At 49.4% G+C, this 24,880-nt stretch overlaps 1 protein-coding gene across 1 annotated transcript in view; it reads left to right on the top strand.

Moving 5' to 3' along the window:
• WDFY4 (WDFY family member 4) overlaps window positions 1-24,880 on the top strand; it is a 298,615-nt gene that overhangs the window by 262,277 nt on the left and 11,458 nt on the right. The window contains exons 51-57 of the mRNA XM_025396309.1: window positions 522-631; window positions 10,685-10,838; window positions 13,320-13,411; window positions 17,404-17,616; window positions 19,950-20,097; window positions 22,443-22,627; window positions 23,510-23,668. Of these exons, the coding sequence (XP_025252094.1) occupies window positions 522-631; window positions 10,685-10,838; window positions 13,320-13,411; window positions 17,404-17,616; window positions 19,950-20,097; window positions 22,443-22,627; window positions 23,510-23,668 (1,061 nt within the window). The remainder of the gene's footprint in view (window positions 1-521; window positions 632-10,684; window positions 10,839-13,319; window positions 13,412-17,403; window positions 17,617-19,949; window positions 20,098-22,442; window positions 22,628-23,509; window positions 23,669-24,880) is intronic.

The raw sequence follows: 24,880 nt of genomic DNA, 5'->3' as shown, positions 1-24,880 counted from the left end.
CTGATGTCCAGGCCTCACCTCTAGAAATTTGGTGTGGCACAGCCCAGGGGATTCTAACATGCAACCTGGCTGGAGAAATATAATGCTAAGAGGTAATGACTCCATGCCTAGGGACAGGCAATGGCAAAAGAAACTAACATTTACTCAGCACTTTCTCTCTGCCAGGGGCTGGTCAACCTGTGTTCATATATTACAGTAGTCCATTTCACAGAGAAGGAAAATGAAACTTAGAGAGTTTAAGCAACTTGCTCAAGATCACAGGCTGTAAACGGCGGAGCCTGCATTCGTGTGACTCTAGTTCCCAAAGTTTGTCTATCTACATGTCATCTTTAGACATTTTGCCACATTCACGTGCCACCTGTGACCTTATTGCCTGAATGTTTTTCTTTAGGTCTGTTCACTTCCTAAACGCCAATGAATGTATGTTTTTAACACTGTTCATGAACACAGTGTAGCACGCCTATCTGCCACGTGTGGGCACAGGTAGGGAAGCCGCCCTCAAGCATATGTTTTTGTTGCAGGAGACATGACCGTCCAGTGCCACTACTACACCCACTACTCCTCGGCCATCATCGTGGCCTCATACCTGGTCCGGATGCCACCCTTCACCCAGGCCTTCTGTGCTCTGCAGGTGAGCTGCTGCCACTTTCTATAAACACACACACACACACACACACACACACACGCACCAAGACTTGGGCTTGAACAAAGATGGGATGCCTCTGCTAAAAACTCAATCATTAGCCAGTGATTCCCAGTTGACATTGGCTCCAGGATTCTGGTTCCCCAGCCAAGGCAGACTGTTCTTCCTCAGTTACACCTGCATATCTGCCCAACAAAGTCTTGCAAAATGATTCTAAAAAATAAGAAATGAGACATGAAAAAAATGATTCAACATAAATAAGATTTAGTGGAAAAAGAAAAAGCAGGAAGCTTGGAGACTAGAAAGGCAGGCGGTCAAGGATTAGAAAAATAAATACGAGAAGGAACAATGAAAAGAATATGACTCAAGACATCGGAATGCATAAATCTGTACCAATGACGAACTGAAAGGCTTCGAAGGACAAAACCAACTTACCCACCCGTACACTAACAGACCATTTTACCAGCTTAGGGTCGCCAGGTTTAAAATAAAAATACATGATTCCTAGTTAAACTTGAATTCCAGGTGAACTATAAATTATTGGTTGTTTATATAAAATTTAAATTTAGCTGGGCCTCCTGTATTGGACATGACCAGTCTGGTGTCCAAGTGTTGCTGGGTTGGTGTCCAAGTCATGGGGGATTTCTGGGACACAGTCTTTCATGGGCAGTGCTGTGAGGGTGCTGAGAAGCTCCTTTCTCCTCTTCCCCTCACAACCCTGTCACTGGGATCCTGCTTCCAAGGAACCCCTTTATCCCAGGGCACAGCTTTTGAATGGGAGAAAATTCTCAGATAGGCCAGCTGGCTCGGCTGACTCTAAAGTAAATATAGCACAGGGTGTATGGGCTGCCCCAATCCAGACCCTGCAATTGTCCTATGGAGAGAAAGGCATGAGCTGGGGTGGGCAACAGGCCACTGAACACACAGACTTGGTCTGACACCTAAGCCTCATCTCAGAAAAGCCTGGATATCCCAAGAACTGTGCGTTTGGGTCTGACCTTACCAGTGAGGTCACTCTTTATGGTCACTCAGAGGACCTTGACCCTGAGAGACCAAAGTCCACCCTGCATTAACACTAAAGCCAACTCGGAGCCCTGGGGCAGGAATGGGTAGGCAAGGTCAAGGCACTTTCTCCAAATAAGGAGCAAATGTCCTCCTGTCTTCTGTTTCTTGGCACAGCCTTCTGCCTCCTTGACGGCATAACTCGTCTAGACATTGTATAACCCCCTTCTCCCTGGAAATTCACTCAAAAATAATAAGTGTGCTTCCCCTGAGCCTTTCTCAGGCAACAAGCATTTTAAGTAAGTTTAGTTTGGAGAACAAATGGTCCCAGAGCTGCGCCCCATGCCAGGAATCCCATCCAGATGTTGCTCATTAATCCACAAGAAATGATGATCACCGTTGACGATGATAGTGATGGATTCCGCCACTGGTTTCTATCCTGGGAATTTAAGTGTTTAAATGTTCAGGATGCTTTCAGAGTTCCCTCTTGCCCCTTCAGGAGGCTGCATTACAGCCCAAAACCCCAGCTCTACCTGTTGCTAAGGATCTTTTCACATCGGGAGGAAACAGAGTGAAATAGAAACAGCCTCGGCTGTGAGATTTACATCACAGCTCTGCCACTTAATAGATACAAAATCTTCTGCAAGTTATTTTACCTCTGGAAATGAGGGTTAATTATGCACATCTCACTGGGCTGTAGGCTGTCGAGAAGATTAAATGAGAAAATGTGGAGAGAACCCCCAGCTCGGGGCTTGACGCTGCATAGGTGATCAATCACTGTTAGTTCCCTTCTTCCCTCTGCAATCAGCTAGATCTAATCTGAGCAGGTCTGAACTTGTCCAGGCTGGTCTCCTCTGGTTTAAGATAATTTAAGGCAGTCTGGACTGCAGCAAAGTATTCCAACTTAGCATGAACCAGACCTAACAGGTGTGTTGTGAACCAACGGGATATCTGGGCTATGGCCACTTTGAAGCTAATCACTGGTTTAGGCTTATTTTAGCCAGTTTGGCCCATTGGTGACCTAGCCCTTTTGACTCCCATGTTGAAGTCCCTGATCTAACTGAGTTTTGGGGCTCAGATCTGTCTTGGCTAGTTTGACCCATCCAAGTTGGAATCACCCGGGCTGTCTCCACGTGCTTCTGAATTGGGTCTCACTTTCCTACTTTTAAATGACTCCTCTAGTGGGTCACACCTGGCCTGAGCCTTTGAACCAGGAAAAGAACCAGCCACCTTCCACTTTTTCCTTAGGAAAAAAGAATTTTAGCTCTCGAGGGAATGAGTATAAAGGCTACATAGGCTTCCTCTGTGAGGGGACACACCAGGCTCCCCTTTGAGAGTGGTGGGGCCTTGGCAGACCTCCTTAAGAATATTCTGGCATCTTCCTGAAGTCAGGCTCTTCCCTCCATCCTACCCCACCTGCTAGGGGGAGGCCTGTATCTTCTCCAGAGACCTTTGCTTCACCCCTGTGGTGGCTGGAAAGGAGCCTCCCGTAGTCTCAGCAGCCCAAGGCACTACTCCCAACCTGGGGTGGACAAAGGAGTGGGGAAGAACGAGAGATATGGGGAGGCTGTGGAACCCAGGCATGGAAGCCAGAGCCAGTGGACGTGTAGGAGTCAGCATGGGAAAGCGCGTGTCTCCATTCTGCTTTGAGCAAATGCTACCACCTGCCTATTACCACAGATAAGCCAGAGTGGAAACATATGTGGTGAGCTTGGGGAATCACGTTCCAGCATCCCCAGGGCTGCTGTGTTTGACTTTGTTTAGATCGCTTTCTTTCTTAGGGTTCAGTCTCCTTGTTGGTGAGATCAAGGAGGCGGGTGGGAGGATCGCCTCTGAAGGCCTTTCCCTAACAGCTCCAACCTCTGATTGCTCATTAAGCACCTACTATGCACCTGGATGGTGCTAAGTACCTTACAACTGTTATTTAAAATATTTTATATTTATTTATTGTGGAAAAATATACATAATAAGAAATTTACCCTTTTAACCATTTTGAAGTGCACAGCTCAGCGTCATTAAGTGCATATACATGATTGTGCAGCCATCGCTGCCATCTGTCTCCAGAACTTTTTCATCTTCCCAAACTCAACCTCTGGAACCGTGAAACAATAACTCTCCAATCGCCCCTCCCCACAGCACCCAGCAACCACTGTTCTACTTTCTGTCTCTATGAATGACTACACTAAGCTTATTATAAGTGGAATTATGCAATGTTTGTCCTTTGGTGACTGGCTTCTTGCACTTAGCATAATGTCCTCGAGGTTCATCCATTGTTGCGGCATGTGTCAGTTTCCTACAGCTGAATTTTCCTACCCCTGTATTTGTAGACCACATGTTGTTTATCATTCGTTCATGGCTGGGGTGCTTCCTCCTTCTGATGACAATGAAGGGGGCTGCTGTGAACACTGCTGTGCCTCATTGGACCCTCACAAGCTTGTGAGAGGCTGCTGTGATTCATCTCAGGATACTGAGTCTCTGGAAGGTCATGTCCCTCAGGAAATGACAAGGGAGATGAGATGGGTTCTAGCCCTGGGGACACCAAGCCTAAAATACTCATGGTAAATAAAGCAAGGTGGGGTCTACAGAGGTTGTCCAGAGAGGACACAGTGCTCAGAGGAAAGGGACATGTGCCATTTTCAAGGCCACATTTTCAGTAGAACAGTGGGGAGTCCCTCGTGCAGCATCAAGCACAGGCACACATGCATGCGGTGTGACATGTAGGCAGTCACCTGGTGCTGCAGCACACATGCAGTGTGCCAGCTGCATGTGTGTGCAGCGTGGCCCCTGGTGCTCCCAGTGCAGAGTGACAGACAGCACAACAGCTCAGCCATGGAGCACCTTTGCTGTCACGTACTGTATGCCTGTGTGGCACACCCAGTGTGGTCTGCTGGGTTGCAGAGAGGCAGGCATGGCGTCCTCTGGGCACTGTGGCCCGTTTACCCGGCACTGTGCAGAGACTGTGGACAGCACGGAGACCCCCTGTTGCTGTGCGGTATATTCTGAACCCCGGGTATAAGGAGTGTTTTATTCCCTTCAGGTTTAAGTGTTCTTAAGTTTGAGCTGGTCTTAGAATTGATGCATATTTATGTCCTTGATGTGTTCATTTGTTTTTCTGTTCCAAGCCTGTTATTACTATAAGATTTTTACAATCCAGAAAATATGGTATATGTATGTACTGTGTGATCTGAGCAGGTGGCACATGCAGGCACTGTGACCAGGCGTGGGTCAGCTTTGTGCTCTGTTTTCCCCACTTTCTTGGAGGTGTGAACTCGTCTGTCTGCCAGGGCAGAGGGCTTGTCTCCCTCAGCAGCAGCCCCAGGATGCTGTAGTTCTTTTGTTCATTTGTTTTTTGAGACAGGATCTTGCTCTGTCACCCAGGCTAGAGTACAGTGGCATGATCATAGTTCATAGCAGCCTGGAACTCCAGGGCTCGAGCAATTTTCCTGCTTCAGCCTCCTGAGTAGCTAGGACTGTAGATGTGCACCACCATTCTTGGATAAACAAATAAACCAAAATAAATAAATAAATAAATAAACAAACAAAAAAACACATTTTGTAAAGATGGGGTCTTATTATGTTGCCCAGGCTGGAAAATGTTATAGTTCTTAGGAGTCTTGCCTGCTTAGAGCAAGTATCTGTGAGCCTCCAGAAAGTTAAGTCACCAGGAGGTCAGGCCCCTGCTGGGGTCCCAGCCCAAGCACCTGTTTTTGCCCTAGTAAAAGCACCAGTTGCTCTCAGGCCTGAGATCAGACCCAGCTGAGGTGGGGCCCAGCAAGGCAGCCGGCGCCCACCAAAGACACAGCAGCGGTGGCTGCTGCTGCATGTAATAAGAAACAGAAATAAAGTGCTGCGTTAATTAAGTCGCAGCCCATGTGAAGTCAGCTGTTACCAGCAGTGGGGACGGGTTTTCTGAACCACCTGAGGCAATGGCTGGTTTTTGTACAAGACAGATGCTAACTGCAGAGAGAACGGAGAACCGTGGGGCAGCACTTGGCCCGTCCTGGCTGTTGACTTAGAAGCTCCTGGAGGGATCAGTGCCAGGAATCCTGGTGGAGTGTGTGCCAGGGAAGGCGAGGAGTCTGTGTCTGTGCTCACACCGAGGTGGACCATGCCTGCCTTTTCACTTGCTGCCTGCAGCTCAGCCCCTGCCTCTGAGGCAAGCAGCCCCCTCCTGGTACCCTAAACCTCACACAGGGCCAGCCCGCCCCATGCAGTCAGGGTTGCGGGGCTAGACAGAAACCGCCAGCCTCCCTCTGATTACAGCGTGAGGATGTGGGGTCTGTAAGGGCCCAAACTGTGACTTGAGGAGAATCATTCAGGATCTCCAACGCTGTGTGGTTTTTATCATACAGACTTGAGGAGGAATGTCGGAAAAGCACATGCAATAGGGACAGACAATCCTGGGATAAACTCCTGGCTCTACAACTTTCTAATTGGCATTATTGAACAACGGAGCCTTGGTTTCTTCATCCTTTAAAATAGCCCCTAGCTGGGTGAGTGGTGAGGACTAAAGGAGATATGGTATGAGCCATTTTGGCTGACCTGAGCATCCCCTACGTGCCCACCCTCCTCCTCCTAATGCAGGCAGCATGGTTTCAGCAAGCCTTGGTGGGTTCACTCATTTAGAAAAGAGCCACGACCTACAGGAAGGAAAGCTAATGGCCACTCTGGGGTCATCCCGTCCTCCGAGAGAGCAAGACCAAGGAGGCAGCCGGACCAGTGCGTGGGCTTCCCAATGCCACGAGAGTCCTACACCGTTAGTTTATTCAGTAGCGAGTCAGGGCCTGGCTTTTTCCTGCAGAGGCTCAGAGAACGCTGGGTCCAGCTTTCCTTTCCCCTCGCACATTTGCCCCGTTACTTCTGAAGTGCTGTTGCTGCCAAAAGCTGCCCTGACAGTGCAGGCTCTCCTTCCTGTTATCATCCCACAGTCCTTCAGATTCCCCACCCACCTACCCCTGTCCCCGGCACTGGAGGATCCCGCCTCGCCTCACTTCCCCCTGTACCCTACCTCCTACCTTCCGTAACTTCCATCCCCTTCTCCTTTAGAGCTCCTGGTTGCCTTCCCCAGGCACACTGAGATCAGGGCCCAAGCCGAGGATTGCTCCCTAGTTCTAATCCTAGTCTGTGCAGAGAAAAGGACATAGGGACGGGTTCATTTGACACCTCTTTCTATGTGCCTGCTGCACTGCATGAGATATGTCTCCCTCTCTCTCTCTCTCTCTCTCACACACACACACACACACACACACACATGCACGCACACACACAATTGCTTTCACACCAAGAGCTATCATCCAAGGTTCACAGACAAGGGCATGGGCAGTTGAAGAGATTAAGAAACTCATTCGAGTTCATCCTGCAAGTAAGTGGGCACTGAAATTCCTGCCCAAGCCAGCCTGCTTCTGAAACCAATGTGCTTTCCACCATTGCACACTGCCTCTTTGATGGGCTAAAGACAGCAGGTTAGATCAACTGATATATCAGTGGGGTCCTGTAAGTGAGTCGTTTGCATGGGTACTTTTAAATTACTAGAAAGAATATCTGCAGTGAGAATGGGTTGTCAGCCTGTTGATAAAACCAATTCCATATCCAGATGTGGCAGCGGGTTGATTTGGATCAGTGTCATCAGGAAGGAAGAATAGACTTTCTAGCATATATTATAGAAATATCTTTGCATCTCGGTGTCCCTCAGCATGTGCAGTTACTGAATTTCCTGTGAATTTGGGTCAAGAATTGAAACCACATTGGAGAGGAGTTTAAGAATGTCTAATAGTGATTGAAATGCTCATCCAGGGACAATGGTGTACATAGACTTTGTGTCCTCTAATGAAAGGAGTACTTCATTTAATATAGAACATTTCTTTTCAGGTTTTTCAGCTTTAACCATCATACCATAATTATAGACTATCCCCTGATTTTAACTTGGATCAATGTCCAGGAATAGTCCTTGCTAGCCACTTCTTTTCCTATTATTTTGCCTTAGTTTTGCTTCATCTCTTAGCAATATTTAGCACCTCCTAAAGGATTTTAATTGGGAAGAGGTACCTAGGATTATATTGTTTCTGGACTCTTCAATATTCAAAATGTTCCTGCATCTTTACATGTGAGTGATGTCTTAACTGAGCCCAAAATCCAACAACTGTAACCTTTTGCCTCAGAATCCTCTAGGCTTGGCTGGCTCCATTGTCTTTTGGCCTAAATGTCACATGGGAAAACCTTCTGCCAATAAGAAATTGTTCCTTTGTTGACAATAATAACTTTGCTATTATTTTTTACAGTTCGTTTGGATACAGGTCGGATTTGTTGCAGAACAGATTCCAGAGCAGCTCTTGGTTCATGAATCCTCTCTGATCACTTTGTTCCCTTCTAAGTTCTAGATGTAATTGTGTTGGTTTCTTTCATTTGGGTCTGGATTTGCCTTAGATAGGTGCTCTTTAAACCTTAACTGGGTCTCTCCACCTCTTACCTTCTTGCCCCATTTTTTTCCTCTTCTCTTTCTTTTATCCTTCCTTCCTTTCTGAGAATTTAATCCTAGCTGGGACTCCTCGCTGGCAGCCACCAGAGTTTACATCAAACCACAGTCTTATAATACAAGTAACAAAGCAACTCCACTTTTTCTGCTAGGGAATTTGGTGTTTTCTTTTGTATTGCAGAAGTGAGAAAACCCATTAATTTTGAAACAAATGTATGCAAATACATTTATTAATATAGGAAATAGGAAAATCAGTTATTGCTTCCTTTATAAATAATACAGGCTTAAGTTTTAAAGATATTACTTTTGCTAAAATGCATTAGACAGCTGTGAAAAAAATAACAGTTTTCTTTGTGGTAATATCTTTAACCAGATTTGTAGCACTAACAATATTTCGTATGTATATATTATTTTTATTTAATACAGGTAATCTTTTTATTACCAAATCATATTGTTTCTCAGGAGACTACCATCAGCACTCATAAAAGCTGCAAAAGGGAAACGGGACGAGGAGAAGGCATCAATCTCCCGCAGATGTAAGGCTTGGGCTGCAGATTAAATACACAATGCTCCTAATACATTTCAATGAGTGACTCATTAGGTGAAGATTTATTTCGACACCCCACCCCCATTTTATTTCCATTCCAATTTAAATTTGATGGTGGACGTCATTCCCTAATTTCAACCGAGAGCAAAGCAACCTTGGGGAAAAGCCACATGTTTAAAGCTGCCCATGCACTGTTTGCTTGAGTCAGTGTCCCTGTCTCTGTGTGGGGAATGACCCACAGATCTCACTTGATCAAGTCTGACTCAGTAAATGGACCAGCCAGACCATGACCCTCAAGATGTCCAGGTGTGGCCACCTTGGGTGTGTGGTAGGTTCCCCCCTCTCAGAAAGAGCTGAGTTCCCCCTTGGCCCACACGTAGTGGATCAAGTTGGTCCCAGGTCCAGGGATTCCCCCAGGAATCTGGCATGGGACAAAGCATGCCCTGTGGAGTTGCATCCATGGGTTTGCCCCAGTTCTGCCATTCACTGCCTTGGGAAAAATCAGTGCACTTTGAGGAGCCTCCGTTTTCTGGTCTGCAAAATGGAAACACCAATTCCTTCCTCATGCAGCTACTGTGAGGATTAGGAGAGAGCATCTGAGCATGGACCAGGCATGCCAAGAGAAGGCGCCTGCCCTTTTTCACCTCCATCCACCCCTGCAGCTGCCCCCAAGGCTTCCTTGGGTAAATACAGATGGAGACCCTCAGCCCTCTGAGCAGGGAAGGGAGTGACGGGCATAGAGTAGGCTTTGCTATGGCCCTGCCCCTTGTTCCACATGTGAGCTTTGTAGAAGATGGCAGAAGGAGGACAAGTTTTTGTTATACAAAGGCCCAGCCTTGATGGGGACAAGTGAACTATTGAATCCTAGGCAGAAGGATATCCCACAACTTACATAGACCCAAGGCCCAATTTCAGAAACTGTCTCCTGAAGTCCCTCCAGCCCCCAGCGCCTTCATTTCTCCAACCAGGACGTGGAGGGAGGCACCTCTCTGCCTCCTCCCAACCCCCAAGACCACGTGGTGAATAAGGGTACCATCAGCTGAAGAGTTTGACAATTCAGATGAGAGAATCAGGGCATCTAGGGAAAGAATATGCCTGAATTCTTACATGGCCCAACCTCGACAGCCAGGTCTGGGGCCGTACCAGGCCACCTGTGGCCATGGGCCTTGGGACCAGGACTGGCCCTGGCAGAGGCTGTGGATATCGTGTCCTTTGGGGACCAGCCTCCTGCCCCTTGAACCTAAAATTTCTCCATCTCTCCACCCTCAGATCCATTCTCTCTTATCAAAGCCAAGACCCTTGGTCCCAGAGTCTCCTTCCTACCCACCTCTCGCCCCCACCAAATGCCATAAGCTGTGTGTTGGATGTCACCAGGGCCCTGCCCTAGCGAGTTCTCCTCCCTCCTCCTTCCTCCTCTGCTTCTTGCTCTCCTCCCACCCCTGCTGCTAACCCAAGCCTTGTCCTCTGCTCAGAACACTGCCATCTTCCCCATCAGCAGGCTTCCAAACTCACTTCTGGGGCAACACTCCAGGAAACTCCTGCTGACCTCCCACATAGAATATTCACCCACTTCTTTGTCCTATGGTTGGTTCTTTATTTCCCGCCTGTGGCACTCGACCATGAGCCTCCCAGGAGCCGAGTCCCAGTCACTGGCACTCTTGCTGCCTCGTGTGGAGCACCTAATTCAGAGCTGGCCCTCTGCAGTCTTGGAAATGCTCAGATGTGGTTTTCCTGTTTCTGATATGAACTGAGATTTCCATGGCAGGGAAATATGGATTGATTACCACGGATCATGCATTCTGCCTTGAAGCTCTGGAGCAAGGTTCCAGAGAGTAATGAAGGAATCGGTGGCTGGAGAACCACGGCACACACATCTGGGCTGACGGGTACACATGTGTGGGGAGAGTGAATGAGAGGTGCTAATGGTGGAACCTGTGCCTCCAAGGCAGAATGGATGGTGCCTGGCCAGCAGGAGGGTGCCAGTGAGAGCAGCTGGTCATGTTGGCTCCATTTCCCCCAGGGTGGAGGCTTCGACGTGGCAGACAGAATGTTCCACAGTGTGAAGAGCACGTGGGAGTCGGCCTCCAGAGAGAACATGAGTGACGTCAGGGAGCTGACCCCAGAGTTCTTCTACCTGCCTGAGTTCTTAACCAACTGCAATGGGGTGGAGTTCGGTGAGTGGAGGCCTGGTGAGGCTGGGTGAGTGGTGTTGCAGGGTGCTCTTTCCCACAGCTCCTGGGTGATGACCAACATCATCTAGACCTTTGCTAGGCCCTCCCCAGGACACATGCACTTCGGGTGAGGTCTCCACTGGGCAGCAGTGCCCAGAAGGAAAGGTGGTTGCTGAGGAAGGGCGCTGGCCCCAGGCTGCCAGGACAGCGCTGAGCCACCACCCCGCCCGTGACCTTTCCTCTGATGGTCCCAGGCCTCAACTGGCAGTGAGGCCGTAGCTGAGACCAGGGGCTCTTCTGTGTAGCCCAGGTCTGGCACTGCCTTGCTGCCTCAAGACCTTGGATAAGCTCCTGCCCCCGACCAGTCCCATTTCCTCCATGTCCCACAAATGGGTTCATGTGGACTCCAAGGGCAGGACCCAGAGATGCTGGATCTCCTGGGGTAGACTGCTGGGTGGGATCCCAGGGCAGCTGGACGGGCACTTATGGCAGCTCCTTCCTGAACTGCAGGCCCCAGCCTAGGATGCAGCAGGGCTTCTTGCTGCTACAGAGGTGGAACAAACAATCCAGGAGGCCCTGGTGGGCAGGTCCCCTGGGGACTGTGTGTACGTCTTGGAGCCTCCACTGCAAGCAGTTGGGAGGCTGAGTCAGGGCAATTTGCGGAGTGGATGAGTGGTCACAGCCTGGGCAGGGTGTGGGCAGCTGTGGATGCTGGCGTGGCTGGGAATCATCTTCTGCAGACAACATGCGTGAGCCATCACCAATGCATACCTCAGGCTCTAGAGCTCTCCTTCTTCAGTGTTCTCCTTCTGCCTCCGGACAGCACATAAGGGCATGCACCTGAGCCAGGCCAGATGCAGCCCCGGCACAGGGTATAGAGGAGGAGATTAGTCCTTGTAAAACCTTGTGCAGGGGTTTTCAGCCTTAGATATGCAGTCCACATCCATGAGGAGCAGGCCAGACAGTGAGCCAGGCCCCATGAGTCTGACCTGTGGAACCTGGGGACCTTGGTGGTGTTCAAATCGTTAGACACCTTACATGCGTCAGGGATGAGAAGTGAACAAATACAAAGGATGGATCCCCCAAAGCGTGAGGAGTCCAACAGAGGAGTCACTCAGGGAGGGTGGCAGCCAGGAGGAGACGGCTGACCAGCCTGGGGTTAGAGCACTGACCGGAGTACCCACTCTGCCTTGGAAATGAAGCCAGACTCTTCTGCAGGAGGCATGATGGGCTCAGCTGCAGAAACGATGGTTCCTACCAGCAATGGAGGCCAAGAGAGCAAATGTCCTCAGAGAAGTCAGGAGAACAAGTGGTTATTGAGCACCTACTGTATACAGGGACTTGTTTTTTTTTTTTTTTTTTTTTTTTTTTTTTTTAGGCACTGGGGATTTAGTTGAGTCTCCTGGGATGGCATACCCTGAAGATGCTTACATTCTGTGTGAGGGTAGGAAAAAGGGAAGAGAAAATATAGACAATTTCCATATTGTAAGTGAAACATTGTTGGATGCTGAGAAGTCCTATGAGGAAAATAGGTAGGAAAATGCTTTGAGGATGACTCAGCAAGACCTGGGTTTCTCTGGTCCTCAGGAAGGACCTGTTGAGGAGGTGGCAGGCTGAGATGAGTGATGAGAAGGGCCAGGCCAGGCAGCTCTGTAGCCCAGAGAGAGCAGGGGAGCTTTTATCTAGCTGCTTCTTGCAGGCTCTGAGGAGGTCAAGCAAGACTGTAGCTCATGTTTATGGAGTAGCCATCATATGCCTGACATCGTTCTAAGCATGTGATATGTATTTTCTCCTTTAATCATTATGCCAGCCCTATGAGATAATTCCTGTCATCACCTTAAATTTTACAGGTGGAAAATGAATCTCAAAGAAGTGAAGTGGCTTGTGCAAGGTTGGGCAGCTAATGGAGAGGAGGGAGACTTGGGTCAAGTCCAGCCTCCTCTTTCTACTGTCAGGGGAATCTGTCTAAAAACCTTGCTGTTCTTTTCTTTAAAATGGAAAGAAAATGCATAAATTATCGAGCTAGAATGAAGGTTCAGTGAGGTGATGTGTGGCCAGGGCCTAGCCTAGCTCCTGGCGTGGACTCAGATGCTTAGAATTTGCCAGCTTGCACCACTATCACTGTGTCTCCTGATTGTTTAATGCTGTGTAAAAAGCACCCAGAAGAAAGGCACAGTACAGTGGAGAGAAAGATGTACCACAATGATGACACTGAAATCATTTCAAACAACTTGTAAAGCAAGCACTAGCGCTGTCTGGGAAGCAAGGAGGACCTCCTGGAGGAGGCGAAGGTCTAGAGGCCATGCTGAGGGGTCATTCCAGGCAGAGAAGGTTGAAAGCAGCATGGTCCGCAGAGAACATAACTCACGTTCTGACCTACACAAAATCAGCGATCCTAGGCAGCATGTATTTTACATCCCCCAGTTCCTAGCCTGGTTTGAGTCCCCAGTTACCCAAATCTCTGCTGCTTCTCATCCCATGCAGGCTGCATGCAGGACGGGACTGCGCTAGGAGACGTGCAGCTCCCTCCCTGGGCTGATGGGGACCCTCGGAAATTCATCAGCCTGCACAGACAGGTGAGTCAGGCCAGGATCCCTGGTATCCTGCTGGGGACCTCAACATCCCCTCAAGTTCCACCAAGGCTTTCTGTCCAAGTGGAGGGCCACCAGCACTGTAAGGCTTATGTCTGGAAAACCTAGAGAAGGGGTGGGGTGTATGCCTTGGGTTGGCAAGGAAAGGCTTGGGCTCTGGGCTGTTTCAGGAGCTCCATTAGACCCTGCCCAGGTGTCAGCTTGGTGAGGGTTTCACTGGAGGAAGTGAGCTTAGTGCCCTGGAGGGCAGGTCAGTGTCCTCAGCCAGCCCTACAAGAATGTCCACTCCCTGGGCCTTACTGCTCGGCATAGTTCAGAGAGGGTTTGGAGTCTCCCAGGGGCTCCCACTGGCCAAAGATTTTCCAGGACTGGGGAGAACTTGACTTATCACCCAAAAAACTGGACATGGGTAGAGACCAGAGGTCATTAGGGACACAAGGTGAATCAAATTTCTAGGTTAGTCTAAGCACATGAAAGATGTTCAGCATCATTGGTCACCAGGGAGAAATAAATTAAAACCACCATGAGATGAGATGCTGTGACATACCCACGGGAGTGGCTAAAATTGAAAAGACCAGCAAAACCAATAGTTGATGAAAATGTGGAGCAACTAGAATGCGTGAGACATCAATGGTGGGAAAAGCAAAATGGTACACCCACTTTGTACAAAAGCTTGGTAATTTTTTTACAAATTTGCTGGTGCATTTGCCATATCACCCAGCATTTTCACTTGAAAATTGAAAGCACGTCCACACAAAAACTTGTGCATGAATCTTTACCAGGTTTATTCAAACTAGTCAAAAACAAAACTCAAATGTCCATCAGCTGCTAAATGGATAAACAAATTGTATGGCCATGCACACACAACAGAATGCTACTCAGCAGTAAAAAGGAGCAGATTTACTGAATCAGTTTACACAGAACAACATGGATGAGTTTTAATGCATTATCCTACGTGAAAGAAGCCATAACCCAGGGCTACATATCATGTGATTTTTATATGCAGGCATGAAATGTGACACTTAGAGGCAAACTATAGGGACAGAAAACAAATTAGTGGTTCCTAAGCTCTGAAGTAGGAGAGTGACCACAAACGAACACACAGGGGGACTTTTTGAACCAAAGGAAATGTTCTATTTCTTTACTGTGGTGATGGTTACATGACTGCATGAATTTACAAGAACACTTTGAACTGGGCATTTTAAAAGGGCAAGTTTTATTGTATGTAAATTACACCTAAAAAGTAAAAATAACCGGAGGCAGGTCTGACTAGTGGCAACAAACCTATGCCTTTTCCTGTCCTTTTCTGCAAAGAGAAAGTTCTTGTTTTATTCTTGCCTCTGGAAACTCAGTGATAAGAGTCATCCCTCTCAGAGCCCACTGTCTTGAGTACTTGGGCCAGAGATGAATGTAACCTGCAGGCAACAGCAGCCATAGTCTAATAAAAGACAGAGGTATACATGATTCAATTGACCAGAGTGTTACTGGAATGATGGACCACTACATCTAAGCTGCATAAAGATGTAGTCAAAGACAGGTGGGTGCTGATATACTGCAAAGAAGAGAAGGGACAAGGGGACCTGAGGTTGTGACAAGGTAGAAGAGCCTTAGGAAGTACTTAAACATCCAGCAAGGTGAGGAGGACGTGACTTTCACCAAGTGGATGTTTGAATGAGTGCTTTAGAAGATGAGACAGTTATGGATACTGACATGGGTTAAGGTGTGGCCGTGGGAATGGTGACTTTAGGTGGAATGAAGGCAAAAGTCTTTGGAGATGTGGAGCTCAAGGAACCAAGAGGCCAGAGATCGCAATCACTGAGGACGATGGCAGATCATGGAGAAGCAGGGAAAATATGGCCAGGAATCACCATCTTTGATGAATGAGGAGAACAGAGAGAAGTTGTTGGAAGACAGCAGTGAGGATGAGGAGTGGGTAAAGCTAGATCTCATGCAGCACAGAGAAGCAGATGTTTTGTGATTTTTTTTACAAGAGGACAGAGGACCAATACTCTGGAGGTGGCAATAAGGACTGAGGAGACACCAGCCCCATGTCCTGGCCCCAGACATATGGGTTGTGTCCAGCAAGTGGCCACCACTTGAACTTGCTGAAGGGGAACTGGTGGCCCTGGGGAAAGCCAGGCTTCATCTAAGGAAAGGAGGTGGAGGAATGTTTGGGAAGAGCTTGAGGATGTGGGATATGTGTTGGTTAGCAAGAGGTAGGAAGAAGGGCCAGCAAAAGGGTCAGCTGTCCTGGCCTATGATCTGCCCTCACCCGGCTATGCCTTTAGTGGTTCTGTGGCAAACACCAACAAATGCTTTCATGCAAACATCTCCAGAAGGCCATGAAGTATGCCCCAAGTCAGGTGGTAGGCTTGGGAGAGCCATACCTTTCATTACCCCTCGTATGACATGACTCAAGTGTGGCCTTCTTGCCCTCAAAGCCACTTTAATCATAGACCTCAGAAAAGCTAACTTAGCACAGGTGACCTGGCTTCTCCAGATCCAGATGTGTAGGGCAGCTTGTCCTCCCAGAGGACCAATAAGGGGAACCCAGACAATCCTGAATGAACATCTTGAGGTTCTGGGGACCTAGCCCTGAAGCTGGGTTCTACTCAGTAGAGACAGGTGCCACCTCTCAGATAGACTGTGATATCCAGACCCTGGGCCATACTTTCTCTTGCTCATATGTGACACCTGATGAGAATTATTGCCAACCTGGGTCCCCCATTCTGAGCCAGTGCCACCCATCTGGGCTGTATGCATGAAAGATCCAGCATGCTTGGGTCTTGTGCTAAATTCTTTGTTTCCTGTTGGATGTCACCTTTCATGAGGGGCAGATGTTGTTGACTTCCAGTGGGAGCTGTGGTCCTGAACGGGGTGAGATTTACTTCTCATTTAAAGGTTGTAAACTCAGATCCAGGCTCTGTGTTTGAGTTGAGAATGTCTCCTGTCCTCCCATCTGGGGACAGTGAGCCTGAGCACGGACAGAATATTCCTTAGGTCTCTGAGTGCATGGGTGAGAAACTCCTTGCCTGCTGCATGCCCCCAGCTAGACACAGCTGCCCCAGTGAAGGAAGTTCACATTCCTGGGGGCTAAGCTGCACCTCAGAAGCAGGTTCTATCATTTCTGTGCCAGGGATGATTTAGAAGATGCCCACACCCATGTCCAGAATTTTCCAGTACCTGAATGAAGTGGGATCTGCTCAGTGAGACTGGATGCCCCCTGTGGGGTTCTGAGGAATTAAAACTGGCAGCTGGAGTGTTAGGATCACATGAGCCTGCCCTAGAAGTGAGTTAATTATACCTGCCACCAAAGGCGGTGTTCATGGGAGGAAACAACACCTGTGAAACAGCTGGTACCTGGCACCGTATGTGCTCAGTGAAATCACCTAACTCCTGGAGCTCTCTGTGTGTCAGCCATAGACACAACTTAATTCTTACATGAACCAGCTAAGAAGGTACAATTGTTCGTTTTACAGATGAAGAAACCAAGGAACAGAGATGTTAAGGAATGTGTACATGGCAGCACCCACACCCCCTGTCCTCCAGAGCATGCTCTCCTGATCACTGCACTTAGCCTCAACCTTCTGACATTCTCTGATCAGAACCAGCTCTCCCTGTTTCATATGTCACATCTCAGCAAGACCCCAATACTTTATTTTCAGCCTTGTCTCTTCCATTTAGATGTCTTTCCCAGGCCTGCATCTCATAGATACTGTGGACACCATGGTTGTTTTATGACATGGTTGAGCTGGGGTGGTGAAAACAATCAGATCTGGTTTGCTGCTGGCTGGAGGCAGGACTAGGGTGGCCCTCAGGTGGCTGGCTCATCCTGCCTCTTTGTGCTCATCAAGCCCAGGGGCCCATCAATTATCTCCTCTGTGCAGGGCCAACACCCTGAAGCATGTGCCCCTTGCAGAGAGTGCATGAGTCCATGAGTGGCCTGGGTTTTAATGCTCTTTGGGTTTTTGTTTCAGGCCCTGGAAAGTGACTTTGTCAGTGCCAACCTCCACCATTGGATAGACCTTATTTTCGGGTACAAGCAGCAGGGTCCAGCTGCAGTGGACGCTGTTAATATCTTCCACCCCTACTTCTATGGTGACAGAGTGGACCTCAGCAGCATTACTGACCCCCTCATCAAGAGCACCATCCTGGGGTTTGTCAGCAACTTTGGACAGGTGCCCAAACAGGTACAACATGCCTTGTCATTTGCCTTGCTTTCTCAAAAGAGTGTGTGCAGTGTGAGGACATTCTCTCCTGGGGTAAGAGTGAAGGAGAGGGCTGAAGAAGTGAAATGGTCCCCCATCATCTTCCTGTGCTTTCAATGTCAGGCTTAACCCTCCGTTACCACCTGACGTTGATGCAGATGATGACATCATTAGTGAAACTGGTGAAAGCTGGTGTTTATCTGTGACAGATCTGATTTTTAGACAGTACAATAGATATGTGGTAACTAATTACTTGTGTTCATATCTACCCTACAGGTTTGTTGTTTCCAATGACTTAAGACATATCCAGTGTTTGAAAGTGCCTGAAATATGACCAGCACTTAACAAATGTTAGCTATTAGTGTGATTATGTCATTGAAATCTCTTGTAAGCTCTGGGTATAGAGAGTATTCTTTTATGGACCAGGAAAATGAGGCTCAGAGAGGCTAAATAAATACCTTGCCTAGAATTACACTAATAGCAATCAACAGAGGTAGAGCTCTGGTCCTAACACATGTTGTCACCAGTGTAAGAGCATCTGCCTTCTACCTGCCAGGCCGCAGGTGAAATTGCGAAGTCTCACCTGGACCTTCTGTTCTGCTGGCTCTGTCTCCTGGCAAGATAGTCACTTAGCAATATGAGGTTGTGCATTCCCCTGTTGACATACTGATGAAAACACAAGTTAGGTGGTTATTTAATTGATTCTGGCCCTGTTGATCCTTGAACTGTGGTTCTGTGTGGAGATGTTTTGTTCCAGCCTTCCCCATGTGCAACCATGAGGACTCGGGGTAGGGAGAGGGCTCCTTTTGCAGGTAGTGCTAAACTAACATCTTTCTGTCTGGTCTCACATGACATGCTGAGATTTGCTCAGCTCCCAGGTAAAGGGAATGTGAGGAGGGTGTGAGGTTGACTTGGAGATTGGATGGCACATCCAGTGTGGGTTTGCTGGGGGGCTTTGTAGGAAGGAAAGAATTTCAGGAAAGAAGCCTGTTAGCCTAATGGTTTCATTTCCTGAATTTAAAAAATATATAATAATACAAAGCAAGAAAATAATTCAAAGTAGTAGCCACCACCATCCAGCCATGTCCTGCCTCATGTACTCACAGCCCTTGTCCACAGCACAGATCTTTTCCCATCAGTGTAGTTACGGGGTACACACAACTTCAGATTCTGACTACTCAACAATGTGTCATATGAGCTTTGACAAGTATTTCTCAAGTAGCCATCAGAATGTGAATCCCAAGTGTCCCAGTCTAAAGACAAGATTGCAGCACTCAGGCCCCATGCCACTCCTAACAGAGGCTGTGTCCGCTACTCCCAGTCACCTTGAGCGAGGAAGAGTGCTCATTATTAAACACTCATTGAAAACTCATCATTCTGATTTCTGTTTGCATTGATTGCCCAACCAGTTTTTCTAAATAGGTGAGCATTTGATCCAGGACTGTAACTGAGCTGAGGTTTCTCTGAGACCCCCCCCCATGCCCCCCCAGCTGCCCATCGAACTGGAGCCCCAACTCTGCCCATGTCCACAGCCCGGACCAATGTCCACTTCTTCTCCCTCCAATGTGTGCCTGGTGGATGACTTGCAGGAATGTGCTGCTGGCTGGAAAGAGCAGCCCAGCAGGGGTGCAGTCTGGGAGGAACTGCAGGGTACAGAGCTGGATCTGGCCACAGTTGCACACCCTGGTCCAGAAGCAAGGACTCAGCCAGACAGCATGGCTCATGCTCAGGGCTTGGCTCAGTTATGCAGAAAATTTGGCATTAGGCACAATCTGATGGCAGAGATTGGAGAAAAATAAGAAAGAGGCCGCTGATGGGATTTGCCCGTGTTCTTTGGAATATTTGAATGGATGCTGTTAAAGAATTGTGTTGATACTTAGATTAATGAGCCTGTAGAGAGTTTGTGAGGGAAGGATGAAAACTATGAGAAATAGGTTGAGTCAATGAAGGAAGCCACATGATCTAGGGAAGGAAGAGGGTCACTCTGGCCTCATGATTGAGAGACAGTTCTTCCGGGGACCAGGGGCTCTTCAGTGAGGCCAGTCTTTTCCCAAGCAGCTTGGGAAAGGAGAGATTTGGCAGGCAGAAGGGCTGCCTTTATGACCTTGAAAAAGTAGCTGTCCCTCTCTGAGCCCCAGGCCCCTCACCTGCAGCATCTGAGGGCTGGACCAGAGGTTCTGTTCATGTTCAGCTCTGTCAGGAGCAAGCCCAGCTGTGGCAACCCCTAGAGTCAGGGTGCAGCTGCCGTGTGCACAGGGATGACCCCTCCTCTGGGCATCTCTCCCCTCATGTGTGTCTGTTCTCTGTCTTTCCAGCTCTTTACCAAACCCCACCCAGCCAGGACTGCAGCAGGGAAGGCTCTGCCTGGAAAGGATGTCTCTACCCCCATGAGCCTGCCTGGCCACCCACAGCCCTTTTTCTACAGCCTGCAGTCGCTGAGGCCCTCCCAGGTCACGGTCAAAGGTGATTCCCTGGCCCTGCATTGTTTGGTGTCCTGTCCCAGGGTTGTCCCTTCAGTGGCTGGGTTCCTCTGGAGGTCCAGCACCACATACCTAGGCAAAGTATTGGAGACTGACTTTGAATGGTTGCATCTCCAATCACAGCCAGATTCTAGGGGAGTGTCGTCTCTGGGAAGTGTCTAGGGGCTCCTCTGTTAGACCTTGACTTCTGAAGACCCACGTCTCTCTCTCTGTCTGTCTCTCTCTCTCTCTCTATTTCTCTTTCTAACACACACACACATCTCTTTCAGGCACACACACACACATCTCTCTTCCTCTCTTTTATACATGCACACACACATGTACACACACACACACACCTCCTCTCCTCAAGAGACCAGTGGAGAGTTCCAAGTTTCCCAAGGAAGGGTTACAGCCTCTGTGCCTTGGCCACTGGTCCTCCTAAGCAGGGCAGGATAGGCAGGCAGCCAGTAGCTAAGAACATGTGCTCTGGGTCAGATGGCCCAGGAGTGAATTCCAGCCCTACAGCTTCCTCCCTGTGTGACCTTGGGCAAGCCACTGAACCTCCATGTTCCTATGGGGATTTGAATAGGGTTGAATGGATGCTATTACAGAATTGTATTGATGCTTAGATAAATGAGCCCGCAGAGAGTTGGTAAGGAAAGGATGAAAAACATGAGAAATAGGTTGAGCCAATGAAGGGAGCCACGTGATCTAGGGAAGGAAGAGGGTCACTCTGGCCCCATGATTGAGAAACAGTTCTTCCAGGGACCAGGGGCTCCTCAACAAGGCCAGTTAGTGAGAGTGCGATGAGATGGGCCACCTTTGGTGCCCAGCACGTAGGGTGATTATTAGTCCCTCTCATCTGACCACAGTTCAGTGGCTTCCTCAGCTGCCACCAAGGCTCAGAGAGGCTCTATAGAAGCAGGAGTCCACTGGGGTGGGGGTGGTCCCACCCAGCCCAGGAGGGAGGATCACCCAGATGGAAGCAGAAGAGAGGGTGAGGCTGGGTTCCTAGGGCCGTGTATGTATGAAGTCGGGTGCGTGTGCCATCTGAGGACATGCACTGCCTTGGGGAAATCCCACTACCTTGAACAACATGCAGGTCCCAAGGAGTATAAAGTTAAGTTTTCAGGGTTTTAATGGTGTCCTTTTTTATCCTTGAAGTCCAAGAACAGTGTTGTTGGCACACCCCACCCTGGTAGATAAGGTGCTGCTGCTCTTGGCTCTGGGGACCATGCCTCCATTTGCCCCAGGACTGGGGATCTGCTGCTGCATTGAAGTCCCTGGGCAGTCAGGCACAGCCCCTGCCCTCATAGAGAGGGACATGAGGTGCAAACCACACTAACAGTAACAAAGGAGCTCAGATCTTCCATGTGGGCTCCAGGAGACTGATGCAGATCATACCAGCCACAGGTCCTGGGGGGCCTTCCTGAGGTTCAGTTTCCTCATGTGTAAGGTAGGGAAGACAATGGCCCTGCCCTCAGGCTTGTGACAGTGCCATGAAGTGGTGTCTGCCACACAGGCAGGCAACAAGCCAGCGCTGAGACAGGAGTCCTGGCAGATGCTGGTGCCACTCCGAGCACACACTGGGCCTTGCTTTAAGGGGCCTGGCTTTACTCTCTCCTTTTCATCTGAGCAGTCCCAGAGGGTAAGGGCCATTGATGCCGCAGTCCCTTCCCTACAGGGAGAGACATCTCACAGTCTTATCCTGGAGCCTTTCCCGAATCTTGCTGCCTCTCTTCCTCCTGGGTGGTAGGGTCAGGAAGAGGGTGGTTCTCCCACTTGACCCAGCACAGGGCAAGGAAGGGAGTGGCCCCCACCAGGAGGAAGGAAAGGCCCCTACATGATGGGTGTGGTATGCACAGTCTCAGAAACTAGGCTGGCCTCAGTGTTTTGAGTTGACAAGCGGCACCAGGCTCTGTGCCAGTGGACACACATTGAAAGGGGCATGGTTGTCTCTACTCCATGGGAAGAGGCTGGGTCTGAAGAGATGGAATGACTTGATCAGCATAACCAGGCTTGGAATGAGGTCTGGGCAGCTCCAAATCCCGTGCTCTGAGTCATATTCCAGCTGGGGCTGGGGATGGCTCCCAGAGTGGAGCTGAGGGAGGGTGGGAAGTGTGCCTGCCCCAGGGCCCAGCTACAGTGGGTGCTGTCCTTCTGTACATAACTTCAAGTCCAGTGTGTCTGCCTGTCATTCCTACCTGGGGCCCAGCTGCAGTGGGTGCTGCCCTTCCACATATAAGTTCGAGTCCAGTGTGTCTACCTGTGACTTCTGCCCGGGGGCCCGACTGTAATGAATGCTGTTCTTCCATGCATAAGTTCTCCATACTAACTGGGGCGTAGATATGTACCTCTTTTCTCTAGGCTCAGAGTCCCCCAAAGGGGCCATCGGCCACATTGTCCCTACTGAGAAGACCATTCTAGCTGTAGAGAGGAACAAATTGCTGCTGCCTCCTCTCTGGAACAGGACCTTCAGCTGGGGCTTTGATGACTTCAGCTGCTGCCTGGGGAGCTATGGCTCCGACAAGGTGAGCGGGCTGCAGGGAGCAGGGGCAGCCTCAGGACCTCAGCCTTCCTCCAGCTGGAGGCAGAGATGGTCCAGAGATAAGCGAGCCCAAAGCAACCTCACCCACTTTCCCTACAAGGCGTGCTGCCAGCCTGGGAGGGAGAGGACTCAGTGACTGTGCAAAGCCCTCCTTGGGCTGGGCCTCAAACCCTCCTTCCAAGGCTTGCAAGTTGGCAGTGCACACTGTCACCTCCAGAGCAGAGACTGGCTGAACACATGGCCACATTGAGCCCACTCACACTGGCACTGAGTGTAGGAGGGAAGTCCTGGGGGCTCCTCTGGTTCCAGTCATGACTTAGACTCAAAGGACACACACTGAGCATTCAGGGGGCTGGCAGAAGCAAGCTGTTTCCCTACTGGTCCTCTCAGTCTCCGTGTAAGCCATGCAGTCACCTCTGCCTTCTTGATGCGGCCCCTGCCCTCCTCCCCAGACCCCATTCCTACTCCAGCTCCCCTCCCCTAATTCCATCACCTCCAATGAATTCCCTACCCCGCAAGCTCTCCCTAGCCCCTCCCTAGCCTTGCCCCAACAACTTCTTGAGGCAGCCATGGAACTCAGCCCCACATGTCCTCCCTCCTGATCCCCAAGCTGAGCCACCCCCTGCTGGTGCTCATGGAGTCTTCCCAGCATCCCTGACTTGTCTCTTCCCACCTGCTGGAGGAGGAGCTCCTCCTTGGGGACCAGGGATGGTCTGGATTTTGTCACCAGGGACTGGCTCCTGAACACATGGCATGTCCCCAGTTCCCAAGGCACTCAGACTGGCCCACATCCCCCTGTGGCTCTATCCTGGGCTCCTGTCCCTGCTGTCTCCACAGCAGCACTAATCCCCCTTATCTCCCATAGATCCTGATGACATTCGAGAACCTGGCTGCTTGGGGCCGCTGTCTGTGCGCCATGTGCCCGTCCCCAACAATGATCGTCACCTCTGGGACCAGCACCGTGGTGTGTGTGTGGGAGCTCAGCATGACCAAAGGCCGCCCGAGGGGCTTGCGCCTCCGGCAGGTATGGTTCTGCTCATGCAGGTGTGGTCCTCAAGTGGGAACAGTACCTCATGTAGGGACAAAACCTCTGGCCAGCATGGCACCTGGGCAGGTGTGGTGCCGGAACACACCCTAACTCTGCTCACTGAGGGCCCTGCCACCCTCAGAAGCTGGGAATGAGCGAAGTGAGGTGCAGAGGGTGGCCCACAGCTCAGCGTCGTTCAGGAGTATCATTTTATTCCCATGGTGCATTTGACAGGTACACAGGGCAGGTGCCTCCACAGAGGCCCACACCTTAGCGAGAGATGCCGGGCCATACACAGCCACTTCATGCACATGGCAGGTCTGGGGAAACCAGTTTCCTTATACCAGATAGTATTTTTTGAGCATTTTGCCACAAGTTGGACTTTATGCCAAGCATTTTTACATGGATTGCCTCATTTTAGTTTCTTGACAGCCCTGTAAAATAGGTGCCATGATCACCCCTACTTTATTGGTGAAGGAAAAATGAGATGTAAAGAAGTATAAGTGGTGCATCCAAGGTCAAATGAAAGACTTTCCGAAGGGAAGTGGTTGAGGTGGGAGGAAGAGGAACCATGAGCCAGGAGGCTGAAGATGTGTACCACCAGACCTCATAGCGAATGCTAATCACAGTGGCACTTAATGTTTGCTTAACATTCCAAATGCACCAAGGCCCTTCTGTATACTAATTTTTTTCCATGAAGAAGGAACTATTATTTCCACATTCAGACAAGGAAATTGAGGTTCATAACAGCTTGCATTTGAATCTAGGTTTGTCTAACTGTAAACCCCATGCGCTCTCCTGCATACTCTGGAACTTGCCCTAGAATATCACTAGGGGACACTTTCAACTCTAAAATCCAATTCATTTCTGTGTCTGTTTCTTGGTTGGCCACAGGGCCCTAAAGTAACAGAAACAAAAATAAGCTGTATAAAATCAATCACGCTTGTAATCCCAGCACTTTGGGAGGCCGAGGCGGGTGGATCATGAGGTCAGGAGATCGAGACCATCCTGGCTAACATGGTGAAACCCCATCTCTACTATAAATACAAAAAATTAGTCGGGTGTGGTGATGGGTGCCTGTAGTCCCAGCTACTCAGTAAGTTGAGGCAGGAGAATGGCGTGAACCAGGGAGGCAGAGCTTGCAGTGAGCAGAGATCATGCTACTGCACTCCAGCCTGGGTGACAGAGCGAGACTCCATCTCAAAAAAA

This window comes from Theropithecus gelada, chromosome 9, assembly GCF_003255815.1.
Source record: "Theropithecus gelada isolate Dixy chromosome 9, Tgel_1.0, whole genome shotgun sequence".
NCBI classification, from domain to species: Eukaryota; Metazoa; Chordata; class Mammalia; order Primates; family Cercopithecidae; genus Theropithecus; species Theropithecus gelada.
Note: the sequence above shows the minus strand (reverse complement) of the source record. Positions and strands in the feature narration are given on the sequence as shown.